General features: G+C 40.5%; 1 protein-coding gene across 1 annotated transcript in view; it reads left to right on the top strand.

Moving 5' to 3' along the window:
* The window catches only part of LOC100710817 (extracellular calcium-sensing receptor-like), a 31,174-nt gene extending 23,507 nt beyond the window's left edge, over positions 1-7,667 (top strand). Inside the window, exon 9 of the mRNA XM_025898437.1 lies at positions 6,754-7,667. Within this exon, the coding sequence (XP_025754222.1) occupies positions 6,754-7,667 (914 nt within the window). The remainder of the gene's footprint in view (positions 1-6,753) is intronic.
* The last annotated feature ends 8,618 nt before the right edge of the window (positions 7,668-16,285 follow it).

The following is a 16,285-nucleotide window of genomic DNA, read 5'->3' on the forward strand; positions in this document are numbered from 1 at the left end:
GGTAGACCTGTAAAGATGCTGTTGCAGTAATCAAGCCTACTAAAGATGAATGCATGGACTAGTTTTTCAAGGTCCTGTTGAGACATCAGATCTTTTATCCTTGAAATATTCTTGAGGTGATAGTAAGCTGATTTTGTTATTGTTTTAATGTGTTTTTCTAAGTTTAGGTCTGCATCCATCACTACACCCAAATTTCTCGCCTGGTTGGTGGTTTTTAGGTGTATAGATTGAAGTTCTCTGGTGACCTGTAATCGTTTTTCTTTGGCACCAAAGACTATTACTTCAGTTTTGTTTTTGTTTAGCTGGAGAAAATTGTGGCATAACCAGTCATTAATTTTCTCAATGCATTTACCAAGAGCCTGTACAGGGCCTCGGTCTCCTGGTGACATTGTGATATATATTTGTGTGTCATCTGCATAGCTATGATAGTTTATTTTGTTGTTCTTTATAATCTGTGCCAGTGGGAGCATGTAAATGTTAAACAGAAGGGGTCCCAAGATGGAACCTTGGGGAACTCCACATGTGATACTTGTCTGCTCAGATATGAAATTACCTATTGATACAAAGTATTTCCTGTTTTCTAAGTATGTTTTGAACCAGTTTAGTACAGTTCCTGAAAGACCTGCCCAGTTCTCCAGTCGTTTGAGTAATATGTTGTGGTCAACTGTATCAAACGCTGCACTGAGATCCAGTAAAACTAAGACTGACATTTTTCCACTGTCTGTATTCAGACATATGTCATTAAACACTTTGGTCAGAGCGGTTTCAGTGCTGTGGTTCTGTCTAAAACCAGACTGGAAGGCATCATAGCAGTTATTCTGTTTTAAGAAGTAATTGAGCTCTTGAGAAACTGCTTTTTCAATGATCTTACTTAAAAATGGGAGATTTGAGATAGGCCTGTAGTTGTTCATTTGTGTCTTATCAAGATTGTCCTTTTTCAGTATAGGTTTAATTACAGCAGTTTTTAGTGGTTCTGGAAACACACCTGACATTAAAGAAAAGTTGACGATCTGTAACAGGTCTGACTCCAAAGTCTTTGAGACCTTTTTGAAAAAACTTGTTGGCAGGACATCTAAACAGCAAGAGGAGGAGTTCAGTTGACCTAAGATGTCCTCCAGGTCTTTGCTGTTAATAGGGTGAAACTGTTTGATGGTGTTTAAACAGTTTTTCGGTGGACACAGTACATATCCTGGATCTGCTGTTGATGTACCAATTGCTTGTCTAATCTTTTGGATTTTGTCTGTGAAGAATTTGGCAAAGTCATTGCAGGCCATGGTCGAATGAAGTTCAGCTGCCACTGACACAGGAGGGTTTGTTAGCCTGTCAACTGTAGAAAATAAGACCCGAGCGTTATGACTGTTTTTAGTGATGATATCAGAGAAGTACGACCTCCTTGCACTCCTCAGTTGTAAATTATAATTGTGAAGTTTCTCTTTATAGATGTCATAATGAACCTGGAGGTTTGTTTTTCTCCGTCTGCACACAGCTTTCCTACACTCTCTTTTTTCATTTTTCACCAGTGTGGAGTTTCTCCATGGAGACTTTTTCCTTCCAGAGATAACCTTCACCTTAATGGGAGCAATAGTGTCCATTACATTTAACATTTTAGCATTGAAGCTATTGACGAGCTCATTGACTGAACCTCTGGACAGGTCAGGTGTTAATGGGAAGACCTGGTTAAAGATCTCACTAATGTGTTCAGTTATACACCGTTTTGTGATCACTGCTGTTGTTATATTTGTGTGGGCTGAAATTTTACTTTCAAAGAAAACACAGTAATGATCAGACAGGCCCACATCAGACACAGTAACCTTTGAAATGCTCAGGCCCTTGGAGATCAGTAGGTCAAGAGTGTGTCCTCTATTATGTGTGGCCTCTGTTACATGCTGAGTCAGCCCAAAGTTGCCCAGAGTGTTACTCAGGTCTTTAGTCCCTTTGTCCTGAGGGTTGTCCACATGGATGTTAAAATCCCCAACAATAATTACACAGTCAAAATCAACACAGATCACAGACAGCAGTTCACTGAGGTCATTAAAAAAGTCTGTGCAGTATTTGGGAGGCCTGTAAACATTAAGAAACACAACTTTGGATGGGGCCTTCAGCTGTAAAGCTACATATTCAAAAGACTGAAAACTTCCAGGAGATAGCTGCTTACATTGAAATGATTCATTAAATAAGAAAGCAACCCCTCCTCCTCTCCTGCTCACCCTGGCCTCACTGATAAAACTGTAGTTAGGAGGGGTCGTCTCGATGAGAACAGCTCCACTGTTACTTTGGTCCAACCAAGTTTTCAGTTAGAAACATAAAATCAAGGCTGTGCTCAGTGATTAAATCCATCTTCTAATGTTGGACACGATGTATCATGCTTCCTTGAGGTTTATCACCAACTGTAGATATCTGACCCATCATTGTGACTTGTACTTAAGAGTAAAATGGCCTTCTTTGGCCATTAGAAGACAGGGGCATTGGTACACTTTTATTTACAAAGCTATGCTTGGATTGTTGCCTCCTTATATTTGTACTTTGGTCACAAGGACAAATAGTGGTTCTTACTCCTTGCGTTCAAATGATCAGCTGCTGCTGTCTGTTCCCCTTGTCCGCACAGAGTTGGGTAAGAAAGCCTTTGTCCACTCTGCGCCTTTTTCGTGGAACCTGTTACAGAAAGACTGGAAACTGACTGAACTGTTGTCTTTAAATGTTTTTAAAACTAAACTCAAAGGCCTACAGACTGCCTCAATAATGTGTAATTGTTTTGTGTAATTTTTAACTTTGTTTATTTGTATGTATTTGTTTGGAAATGTGCTGCCTCTTGGCCAGGACTCCCTTGAAAAAGAGGTTTTTAATCTCAATGGGACATTCCTGGTTAAATAAAGGTTAAATAAAAAAATAAAAATAAAAATCCATCCATCCATCCATCTTCATCCGCTTTATCCGAGGCCGGGTCGCGGGGGCAGCAGCCTAAGCAGAGAAGTCCAGACCTCCCTCTCCCCAGCCACCTCCTCCAGCTTATCCGGGGGAACACCAAGGCGTTCCCAGGCCAGCCGAGAGATATAATCTCTCCAGCGTGTCCTGGGTCTGCCCCGGGGCCTCCTCCCTGTGGGACATGCCTGGAACACCTCACCCAGGAGGCGCCCAGGAGGCATCCTTGTCAGATGCCCGAACCACCTCAACTGGCTCCTTTCGATGTGCAGGAGCAGCGGCTCTACTCTGAGCCCCTCCCGGATGGCCGAACTTCTCACCCTATCTCTAAGGGAGAGGCCAGCCACCCTTCGGAGGAAGCTCATTTCCGCCGGTTGTATCCGCGATCTCGTTCTTTCGGTCACTACCCACAGCTCGTGGCCATAGGTGAGGGTAGGGACGTAGATCGACCGGTAAATTGAGAGCTTCGCTTTTACACTCAGCTCCCTCTTCACCACGACGGACCGGTGCAGCGTCCGCATCACTGCAGCCGCTGCACCAATCCGTCTGTCGATCTCCGGCTCCCTTCTCCCATCACTCGCGAACAAGACCCCGAGATACTTGAACTCCTCCACTTGGGGCAGGAACTCATCCCCGACCCGGAGTGGGCACTCCACCCTTTTCCGGCTGAGAACCATGGCCTCAGATTTGGAGGTGCTGATCCTCATTCCCGCTGCTTCACACTCGGCTGCGAACCGTTCCAGTGCGAGCTGGAGGCCTTCACCTGATGAAGCCAACAGAACCACATCATCCGCAAAAAGCAGAGATGAGATTCTGAGGCCACCGAAGTGAAGGCCCTCCGCCACTTGGCTGCGCCTAGAAATCCTGTCCATAAAAATTATGAACAGAACCAGTGACAAAGGGCAGCCCTGGCGGAGCCCATCACCCACCGGGAACGAGTCCGACTTATTGCCGGCAATGCGAACCAAACTCTTGCAACGGTTGTACAGGGATCGAATGGCCCGTAGCAATGGGCCAGACACCCCATACTCCCGCAACACCTCCCACAGGACACCCCGAGGGACACGGTCGAATGCCTTCTCCAAGTCCACAAAACACATGTAGACTGGTTGGGCAAACTCCCATGCACCCTCAAGTCCAGTGGTCCAGTGTTCCGCGACCAGGACGAAAACCACATTGTTCCTCCTGTATCCGAGGTTCGACTAGCGGACGAACTCTCCTTTCCAGCACCCTGGCATAGACTTTCCCAGGGAGGCTGAGGAGTGTGATCCCCCTGTAGTTGGAACACACCCTCTGGTCTCCCTTCTTAAAGATGGGGACCACCACCCCGGTCTGCCAGTCCAGGGGTACTGCCCCTGATCTCCACGCAACATTGTAGAGGCGTGTCAACCAGGACAGCCCTACAACGTCCAGAGCCTTCAGGAACTCGGGGCGGACCTCATCAACACCAGGGGCTCTGCCACCAAGGAGTTGTTTAACTGCCTCAGTGACCTCGCCCCCGGAAATTGGCGGGTCATTCCCCTCGTCCCCAGACTCTGCTTAATTAAATTAATTAATTAATCAGTGATTAAATCATTAATTAAAAATGTTTTCCCAGCTAAAGCTAACGTTTAATAAAGCCAACTTAAGTGTTTTAGAGGTATTATTTGTCCCCTCGTGTTTGGGAGCAGTCTGTGGCACACAAGGTATGTTTACTATATTTAAAGATCTTTTAGAGTGCAGCTCTCTGTGTTTTGACCAGGCCACATGTCTCCTTCTGTCACCTAAATACCATGATCATTATAATGAATGAATGAAACAGGCATCAGAAAGTCTGTAATGAAGTGGAAACACTTATGCAAAATGCTAATAATTAAGCTACAAAGAATATTACATATGAATACATTGGGTCCGCATAGAAGTGTAAAGGACCCTCTTTCACGGCATAGTTTCATAAAAATATTTCAGGTAGGAAAGGAAGTGGAACACATTTTTAAAATGTCCAGTACACAAAAATAAGATGCCATCTATGTTCTCCCGTTTGTCCAATATACTGTTATTATCCATTGGTTTGTGCAAGCATCGCTCTAAGAAGCAAGCCAAAAAGACACACTACTTCTTCTTTGTTTTTATCTAGGGCTAAAATACAAAAGGCAGACTCCCAGTGGGCAGCAGTCTGCCACCTACTGGTAGCCAGCTCTTTGTAGGCTGTTTCTATTTATGCTTATTACAGAAAAAACTACCACAGGTGTTTCCAGGTAATCACAACATTCTTAAGTCTGCTTTAATAGTTGATTAATAAGTTGTTAAATAGAGAGGCAGTTTTGCATTTTGCAGTTCTGTTTCCTGCTTATTACACAGAAACCACCACTGGTAATTCAGTAGTTATTAGTTGGAAACTGCCTTATTACACTACTATTACCACTCTATTACCGAGCTGTATTTCTGGAGTATTACACTTAGTTTTTGGACCCTTATTATGCATTAACATAAATTTCAGCATAATATTACTTAACTGTAACCAATGTTGCTACCATAATATTACTTGGTTATTAAGTGGTTATTACTTTGGTAATTGCATGGTAATGACTTAGAAATAACTGCATTACTACTTTGTTTCTGCCTCGTTACCCTACTATTACCACTTAAGCACTGAGCTGTAATAGAACATGTTACCTTAGAAAAGTAGATATATATAGTTCAAAAATCTCCCTCTTGCCACTGCGGGTGGTTTATCCTTCAAGTTCGGGTCCTCTACCTGAGGTGTGGGAACTTGTGGGTCCTGCACAGTATCTTTGCTGTTCCTAGGACTGCACTCTTCTGAACAGAGATCTTGGATGTTGTTCCTGGGATCTGCTGGAACCACTCACCTAGTTTGGGAGTCAATGCATCTAGCACTCTGATTACCACTGGGACCACTGTTATCTTCACCCTCCACATTTTCTCGAGCTCTTTTCTGAGCCATTGATATTTCTCGAGCTTCTCGTGTTCCTTCTTTCTGATATTGCTGTCATTGGGAACCGCTACATCTATCACTACGGCCGTCTTCTTCTGTTTGTCTATCGCCACTATGTCCGGTTGGTTAGCCATCTCCATTTTGTCCATCTGTATCTGAAAGCCCCACAGGATCTTAGCTCGGTCATTCTCGAGGGGGTTTCTCCCATTTTGACCTTGGGACTTGCAGGCCATACTCAGCACAGATGTTTCTGTATATTATACTAGCCACTTGGTTATTGCGTTCCATGTATGCCCTGCCAGCTAGCAGCTTGCATCCTGCTGTTATGTGCTGGATTGTCTCAGGGGCATCCTTACACAGCCTGCACCCAGGGTCTTGCATGGTGTGATAGACTCCAGCCTCTATGGATCTTGTGCTCAGAGCTTGTTCCTCTGCTGCCATGATTAGTGCCTCTGTACTGTCTTTCAGTCCAGCTTTTTCTTGGACTGGTAGGATTTCTGGATGTCAGCCACTTCCTCTGTCTGCCAGCATACATACCGTGCAGGGGCCTATTCTTCCATGATGGTTCCTCCTCTTCCTCCTCTTTCTTGTTAGAATGAAAGGGACATGTTTGCTCTTCTAACAGAAAAATTATGTATGTGTCTGCCTGTGTGCTCTCAGGAAATTTTTTTAAAATTACATGCATATTCCTTTAAAATTCTAGGGGAAAGTGTACCACATTGATAATCTCTGATGAATGGTGTGTCAATTGTCACTTAATCACAAAACAGTGTGGCAGTCATTCAATAATAATGTTGTTTTCAACCTCTAATTCTAAAGTACCAGTAGAATATATCATGGCAGAGGCATAAACAACTGTACTGGGTAAAAGTAACATCTGCTTCAATATTAATTTCCAGATTCTGTCACCTGTGTGAGATGTCTACCTGAGTTTTGGTCAAATGAAAGAAGAGATGCCTGTATAAAGAAGGAAGCAGTGTTTCTGTCATATGAAGAAATTATGGGAGCACTGCTCACTGCAGCATCTGTATTTGGGGCACACATGACGATTGGTGTGATACTAATTTTCTTCAAGTATAGGAAAACTCCTATTGTGAGAGCAAACAACTCTGAACTGAGCTTCCTGCTGCTCTTCTCCTTAATTCTGTGTTTTCTGTGTTCTCTGACATTCATTGGTGAGCCGTCTGATTGGTCCTGTATGCTGCGACATGTAGCATTTGGCATCACCTTTGTCCTCTGTATCTCTTGTCTTTTGGGAAAAACAATGGTTGTTTTAATGGCCTTCAGAGCTACACGTCCAGGTAGTAATGTTCAGAAATGGTTTGGGCAGACACAGCAGAGACTCTGTGTTACAGCATTTACTCTTATTCAAATTAACATATGCATCATCTGGCTAACAACTTCTCCTCCTTTTCCATTTAAGAATTTTAAGGAGATTAAAGACAAGATCACATTGGAGTGTGCCCTAGGCTCAGCTGTAGGCTTTTGGGCTGTGCTTGGTTATATAGGACTTCTGGCTATTTTATGTTTTATTTTTGCATTTTTAGCTCGAAAGCTACCTGATAATTTCAACGAAGCCAAATTTATCACTTTCAGCATGCTGATATTCTGTGCAGTATGGATCACATTTGTCCCAGCATATGTCAGCTCTCCTGGGAAGTTCAGTGTTGCTGTAGAAATATTTGCTATCCTTGCTTCCAGTTTTGGACTGCTAATTTGCATCTTCATACCCAAATGTTATATAATCTTAATGAAACCTGAGAAGAATACAAAGAAATACATGATGGGGAAGAAAGCACCAAATTCACTCTGAAAAATGAATGCGGTAAAATGAGATTTTAATTTGATCATTTTTACATAATTAGTTGGTCACCATCCTGTCAGAATAGAAAGAAGCTGTCAGTAGGATACACTCCAGTTGATACTGTCTTTATAGAAACTACTTCTCCTTTTTGATGCATTTTAATTATACAAGCTTATTCAAACAAGATACCATACAGAGTGACTGATAGCAAAAGGTTATTGAGTCATTCACACATACATCATGACATGCTTTTATTTTGTTCTGTGAAACTCTGGAAGGTTTTCATTTGCAGATTTTATCTGCAAATGCAGATAAAATCAGTAAGAGTATCTAGTTCATTCTCATTTTCAAAAAGCTTCCATGTATAACCATTGTTGAAATTTAGTGTGCAGCACATGACAGTCGTTGCTTTGCGTTTTCCATGTACTGTATTTTTCAGCCCATAAGGTGCACTGTTGATGAGCAAATCTGTTTTCATACGTAAGGTGCACCGGCTTATAAGGCGCATTAAGCGAAACAAAACAGTCATTTTTCTTGCTTCCTCCATACTAAACTGGTTCAAAACATACTTAGAAAACAGGAAATACTTTGTATCAGTAGGTAACTTCACATCTGAGCAGACAAGTATCACATGTGGAGTTCCCCAAGGTTCCATCTTGGGACCCCTTCTGTTTAACATTTACATGCTCCCACTGGCACAGATTATAAAGAACAACAAAATAAACTATCATAGCTACGCAGATGACACACAAATATATATCACAATGTCACCAGGAGACCGAGGCCCTGTACAGGCTCTTGGTAAATGCATTGAGAAAATTAATGACTGGTTATGCCACAATTTTCTCCAGCTAAACAAAAATAAAACTGAGGTAATAGTCTTTGGTGCAAAAGAAAAACGACTACAGGTCACCAGAGAACTTCAATCTATACACCTAAAAACCACAAACCAGGCGAGAAATTTAGGTGTAGTGATGGATGCAGACCTAAACTTAGAAAAACACATTAAGACAATAACAAAATCAGCTTACTATCACCTCAAGAATATTTCAAGGATAAAAGATCTGATGTCTCAACAGGACCTTGAAAAACTAGTCCATGCATTCATCTTTAGTAGGCTTGATTACTGTAACAGCATCTTTACAGGTCTACCTAAAAAATCAGTCAGACAACTACAGCTCATTCAGAACTCTGCTGCTAGAGTCCTCACTAAGACCAAAAAAGTGGACCACATCAGTCCAGCTCTGAGGTCTTTACACTGGCTGCCTGTCCGTCAGAGGATAGACTTTAAAGTTCTGATGCTTGTCTATAAAGCTCTGAATGGTTTAGGGCCAAAATACATCAGTGACCTCCTGACCCAGTATGAACCTTCCAGATCCCTCAGGTCATCTGGATCCGGTCTGTTATCAGTCCCCAGAGTCAGAACCAGACACGGAGAAGCTGCATTCAGCTTTTATGCTCCCTATATCTGGAACAAACTCCCAGAAAGCCTCAGATCAGCTGAAACACTCAGTTTATTTAAATCCAGGTTGAAGACTCACCTATTCTCAGCTGCATTTGAATAAAGCACCAAATCCACACTTAAATTTAAATTTCAAAACCTACTTTTTAACTACTGATTTTATCTACTGTTCTGATTTTATCTACTGTTTTGATATTTGATTTTATATACTGTTTTGTTTGTTTGTTTTTGTTTGTTTGCTTGTTTTAATCAAATTTAAATCATGCTTTTTATTTGTTTTTGTTTTTAATATCTCTGTAAAGCACTTTGAATCACCTTGTTGTTGAATTGTGCTATATAAATAAACTTGCCTTGCCTTGCCTTGCCTCCACTTCCGTACCATTGATTCATTAATGTTGAATTCTCTCGCAGCTGCTCTATTCCCATGCCATTGTTGAATTTTAGTGTGTAGCACAGTCTAACTTAGAATAGAATAGAATAGAATAGAATAGAATACAGTTCAACTTTATTGTCATTCCACATGTCACAAGTACAAGGCAACGAAATGCAGTTTGCATCCATTTAGAAAGTGCTTTAGCAATAATAAAGATATGTTACAGAATATGGATCTATTAAAGGTATGTTACAATGTATACGGTATGAAGGTATGTTATGAATATACTATACCTATAAGTATGTACAGGCTATAGTTGTAGTTAGTTTACAAGCTGTGTACAGGCTATGAACAGGTTATACATATGGTTAAAAATATGAAAACGCTACAGAAATATGAAAACTACAGTGGCTTGCAAAAGTATTCGGCCCCCTTGAACTTTTCCACATTTTGTCACATTACAGCCACAAATATGAATCAATTTTATTGGAATTCCACGTGAAAGACCAATACAAAGTGGTGTACACGTGAGAAGTGGAACGACAATCATACATGATTCCAAACATTTTTTACAAATAACTGAAAAGTGGGGTGTGCGTAATTATTCAGTCCCCTGAGTCAATACTTTGTAGAACCACCTTTTGCTGCAATTACAGCTGCCAGTCTTTTAGCTTATGTCTCTACCAGCTTTGCACATCTAGAGACTGAAATTCTTGCCCATTCTTCTTTGCAAAACAGCTCCAGCTCAGTCAGATTAGATGGACAGCGTTTGTGAACAGCAGTTTTCAGATCTTGCCACAGATTCTCGATTGGATTTAGAGCTGGACTTTGACTGGGCCATTCTAACACATGGATATGTTTTGTTTTAAACCATTACATTGTTGCCCTGGCTTTATGTTTAGGGTCGTTGACCTGCTGGAAGGTGAACCTCCGCCCCAGTCTCAAGTCTTTTGCAGACTCCAAGAGGTTTTCTTCCAAGATTGCCCTGTATTTGGCTCCATCCATCTTCCCATCAACTCTGACCAATTCCCTGTCCCTGCTGAAGAGAAGCACCCCCAGAGCATGATGCTGCCACCACCATATTTGACAGTGGGGATGGTGTGTTCAGAGTGATGTGCAGTGTTAGTTTTCCGCCACATATAGCGTTTTGCATTTTGGCCAAAAAGTTCCATTTTGGCCTCATCTGACCAGTGCACCTTCTTCCACATGTTTGCTGTGTCCCCCACATGGCTTGTGGCAAACTGCAAACAGGATTTCTTATGGTTTTCTGTTAACAATGGCTTTCTTCTTGCCACTCTTCCATAAAGGCCAACTTTGTGCAGTGCACGACTAATAGTTGTCCTATGGACAGATTCCCCCACCTGAGCTGTAGATCTCTGCAGCTCGTCCAGAGTCATCATGGGCCTCTTGGCTGCATTTCTGATCAGGGCTCTCCTTGTTCGGCCTGTGAGTTTAGGTGGACGGCCTTGTCTTGGTAGGTTTACAGTTGTGCCATACTCCATCCATTTCTGAATGATCGCTTGAACAGTGCTCCGTGGGATGTTCAAGGCTTGGGAAATGTTTTTGTAGCCTAAGCCTGCTTTAAATTTCTCAATAACTTTATCCCTGACCTGTCTGGTGTGTTCTTTGGACTTCATGGTGTTGTTGCTCCCAATATTCTCTTAGATAACCTCTGAGGCTGTCACAGAGCAACTGTATTTGTACTGACATTAGATTACGCACAGGTGCACTCTATTTAGTCATTAGCACTCATCAGGCAATGTCTATGGGCAACTGACTGCACTCAGACCAAAGGGGGCTGAATAATTACGCACACCCCATTCCTCAGTTATTTATTTGTAAAAAATGTTTGGAATCATGTATGATTTTCGTTCCACTTCTCACATGTACACCACTTTGTATTGGTCTTTCACGTGGAATTCCAATAAAATTGATTCATGTTTGTGGCTGTAATGTGACAAAATGTGGAAAAGTTCAAGGGGGCCGAATACTTCTGCAAGCCACTGTATACAGATTGTAGATATACAATTGCGAGTATTAATAAACAGTTGTAAAACTATTAATATTGTAGTGTACAGTATGATTGTCTACACAGAGTTTACAGTAGTGCAGTTGAGATCAGTGAGATATATGGATAATTTATACAGTAGTTATATAAAGTGCTATAGTGGTTGTAAGTAGTGGTTCAGTCCATGTTATTATTGTGTGTATGAGTGTACAGTCGGCCATTTGTTTGTTTTGTCCTATGTGTGTGTGTTCAACTTGATGACAGTAGTTGCTTTGCTTTGTCCATGTATGCGTTTCATGCATAATTCTCAAAGAGCAGGTACACACAGATACATACATGATCTTATACATAGCAAATGAAATCAGGAAAGTTTACCTTTATTCTATTAATATGTTGGTAACAGCAATAATAGTCCAGCTCTTCCTTGGTATAAGATCAGAAGAAAATATAATATATGGTACTCTACAAGATGGGTTTTTAGTGTAAACACAAAAACACTAAATAAACAAAAGAATCTGTTGGTGTTGAATGTCTAAAATACCTCTAAACTGCTGATCATATACTGTTGCCTGAGCTGTGTTAGCTCTTCATCTCACATCTGGTACATTGTTGCTGATGCTGAACAGAATCTGTCTCCCAAGTATCCTGATGCATACTCAATCATCCAGGTAAGTAAATCATTGAAATCTGCTGCAATGGCCCGGTTACTGCGTTCACCAGATATCAACACAATTTCGATCCACTCCTCACGTGTTAACCTCTTCGACATGTCAATGGCTGTGAACAAAGAGAAACTTGTAAATAACTCATGAAAGAATAAAGTTACGTTGAAACCAAGCACACCATTGTTTTTCTTGTGACATTACCAATAAGTTTGATGTGTCACATGGCCCTCTTCCTATTGAAAAAACAAAAGTTGTATCCAAGATGGCCGACTTCTAAATGGCCACCATGGTCACCACCCATCTTGAGGAGTTTGCCCCCTCACATATACTAATGTGCCACAAACAGGACTTTAATATCATCAACCATTCCCATTTTATCACGGTGTATCCATATAAATGGCCCACCCTGTATAATACTGGACTTATTTTCTACGAAGGTTTGAACTTTGAGAGTGTTTAAAGTGGAAAGTGTGAAAATGTTCATGCCTGTCTGAGAAAAGTGTGTCAAGTATGTAATGAGGGGTTTTACAGCCTTAAAACATCTATAATAATTATAAAAAATAAAGTGGGCTACTTCGCGGATTTCAACTTTTGTGGGTTATTTTTAGAACGTAACTCCCGCGATAAACGAGGGCCCACTGTATAGATATGAACCAGATCATTATCGAATCCAAGTGATCAGTAGTTGTTGATGAATGGTCATGACAATTTGCATATTAATGATCAAAGAACTGAACTCACAGCCCATTGTTCATTCCTTATTTCTTTGTCCATTCACTAAAATGGACAAAGAGATAAGGAGCAGTGTTGCCAACTCCTCAGTAAGGAAAATCGCTATTGGCTGTCCTAAAAGTCGCTAGAAGTCACTGAATGACATCATCGCCTAATTTGCATAATTGGTCATTCTAATGTGATTGTAACCTATAGGTTGCAGGAGAGAAAAATAACACCATGGAAGAGACATAAAGTGTGTAAAAAATGTATGCATTTAGAATTTATTTAGAACTACAAATTACATTTCTTTTAGCAATTATTGTTTTTTTTAATGTCACAATTCCAACCCTACTCCTTTATCCGGCTTGGACCGGCAAAAGTGACCCGAAATAGGCGCTGGAGTGGTGGAGTTACTTTGTGTGTGTGTGTATTTATAAGTAGTTTTAAACCTTGTGATCCAGAAAACAACACAACAGTAAAAGAAGAACTGACTGCATTACAGTGAGTGCAGGAGCAGTGGCTTCACTCATGCGCGATTCATTTGCAGTTTGGACGCATACGGATGCATGGGCGGAGGATAGTCCGCCCGTGCGCTCTATGGCACGGGCAAGGTGCCCACGGCAGCACCCGCTGCTTGTTGAGAGTAAGAGCGATACGCGCTTTCACGTCAAAAAGTCGTCATAAATAAGTCTCCAATAACACCAGAAATAGTCGCCAGATTTGTCGCTAGTCGCTTTTTAGAAAAAAAGTCACTACGGGGGTCTGAAAACTCGCTAAATAGAGCGACAAAGTCGCTAAGTGTGCAACACTGAAAAGTAGTGACCTGGACAGGTGGAACATTCTTTCATTAGATATTGGTTCAAGAATAGAGACTATAAAATAAGTATTTTTTCTCGGTTTCTCTACTTATTTAAATCACTGCCTATTGAGATACCAGAAAACAATATAGATTATGGGATAAAATCATCTCTAGATATCTATAGAATGGTCATAGATCAAGAATGAAATTTGCTACACTACAGATAAGTAAAAATAAAGGATGTATGGCATTGAAAAACTTTAGAGAATATTTTCATGCATAACAAATTAGACCTATAATTTGTTGGTGTGACAGAGACTATGTATCCAAATGGAATACTCTAGAACAATATATACAGGAAAGGGAAATTCAAAGTCTTATTAGAGACAGAGGGAGCAATGAGTGTAATCGACCAAATGGGTAGTGTCACCCAGTTCACACTAAAGATGTAGTTTAATATAGTACGCAAATATAAATTGCAGGAAGACCTTGAGATAATTTATTGGATAGCTTACGACAGGCGCTTTACCAGTTCTCTAACCAGAGATTTGAACAAAGGAGTGAAAATGACATAAGTAAAACATACGCAGTGTTGGGAAGGTTACTTTTAAAATATATTCCACTACAAATTACAGAACACATGCCCCACAATGTATTTTGTAATGTATTCCATTCCATTACTCAATGAGAGTAACGTTCTGAATATTTTGGATTACTTAATATATTATCATGTTTTTTACAACTACATGAATGTACTATTGCTGTGTGATTTATTACTATTACTGAAGGTTAGTAGCCATACCAATACCAACTAGATTTTTAAATATTAATATAAAATGAGTGACAGTAGGGTGGACATTTGGTAAGGCTGCATTTTTTGCAGTGATCTCGTATAGAAAACTATTCCACACATATATAAAACAGGTCTGCGGCTCAGAACCGTAGTAAAGGGACCTCTGGCTAATAAGTTGGGTCCTGTGTCGGGCTCATAGCTGAAAACTAGCTTTACTTTGTCTGGGTCAACTTTGCTAGTGAGAGACAGAGAGAGGCGTTGAAAGGCTGCTCTAACAGAAATTATTATTTTGGAGGAAAAACCCGAACACAATGTATAGTCGAGTCTTAATAGCTTACTTATAACTGGGCTCGTCAGGCACTCTTTTTGGCTGCAGTGGTTATTATTATATTTCCCTGCTTCCATCTCCCGTTTCTGGTCAGTAAAAACTCGTACTTTTGACTTTCCTTTTTCTCCCTCCCTCGTGCTCACAGAAACATAACGGGTATTGCAGTCCATTCTCTCTGCAGCATGGATTACACACACTGCCCATGAGGCTACATTCTTTAGGGCTATGCCTGTAACACTATTGCCTTCATATTAAATTATTTTTTGAATAATAATTTTTCAAAAATATTTCTTCACGTCATTATGCAGGCCACAAGCAGAGGTGACATGGGCCACGAGATTGAGACGCAGGCATTAGAGCCTCTTAATGTGTGTTTTGTTTGGGTTTCCACCAGCGTGGAATTACCAAAAATGGAGAGGGCATAGCCTAACATATGAAACAGGAAAAGACTACCGTGTAATCCATTTATTTCAGCAAAGTAAGTGTATTCTGAATACCACCTTTTTAACCCTTTAAGACCTACCATAGAACCAAGTCCGCCAGAGCTTATCTTTATATTTTTACATGCCGTAGTGCCATTTTTAGGAGCATTTCAAGTTGCTATACATCAAAACAACCGTTATAACCCAAATTTTAATATTATGTATGCATTCCATAGTAACTACATAAATTGCAAAAAAGTGCAATAAACTACAAAAAAATTGAAACATGGAACATGGAAAAACTCGTTTTTGTTTGTTTTGGGGTTTTTCTTTTACAAATATTTGTAGTTAGAGAAATTTAAGAGGTTTATCTCTCAAAACTGTAAATACAAAAAATTTTTATAAAATAGTTTGAAACCACAGGAAATTCATTTTGAGTGTCTTCATAGTGTGGAGAATAGAAATATTTTCCTGCTATTATTTGCTGCTATCTCTATAATCATCATTATCATTTCAGTATTAATAGTGATGTTGCTTTCCCAGATGCATTCAGATGTTCAAATATATGGGTATTATATCAGTCTTTATTACAGGTCCAAGAAGAACCACTTTAAACTATAATTTTAAATGTTTTTAATGCTTCTATGATCTCAGGGTTTCTGTGTAGAAGGGCAGAGATAGGAAAATACACTCTGTGCCAAAATGAGACAGGAAACGGAACGCGTCTGCAGAGCATGTTTTTGCAGAAGTGAAACTGAAGCCAGAGGTTAAGTGCAAGCCAAAGAGCAGGGTGTTATTACACACACGCTTAGAGGGATCACTGATAGGGGAAAGTTCAAATTGCTTTGCTTGGGGTTACTTTTAGACTATATTAGGAGGAGCAAACATATTGGCAGATCTGAGAAGGAAAACCTGTGTTATGAAAATGATTTTAATCTTTTATACAGGATTGCATTTGAGCTTATTAAAGAGCTGTGGCTCCTGGTCACGTGAAGGTCAGAAGTGTAACGGGTGAGATGTGAGAGCATTTAAGGGCGAGACACACATACAGACACAAATAGTG

Source organism: Oreochromis niloticus, linkage group LG14, assembly GCF_001858045.2.
Source record: "Oreochromis niloticus isolate F11D_XX linkage group LG14, O_niloticus_UMD_NMBU, whole genome shotgun sequence".
Lineage (NCBI taxonomy): Eukaryota > Metazoa > Chordata > Actinopteri > Cichliformes > Cichlidae > Oreochromis > Oreochromis niloticus.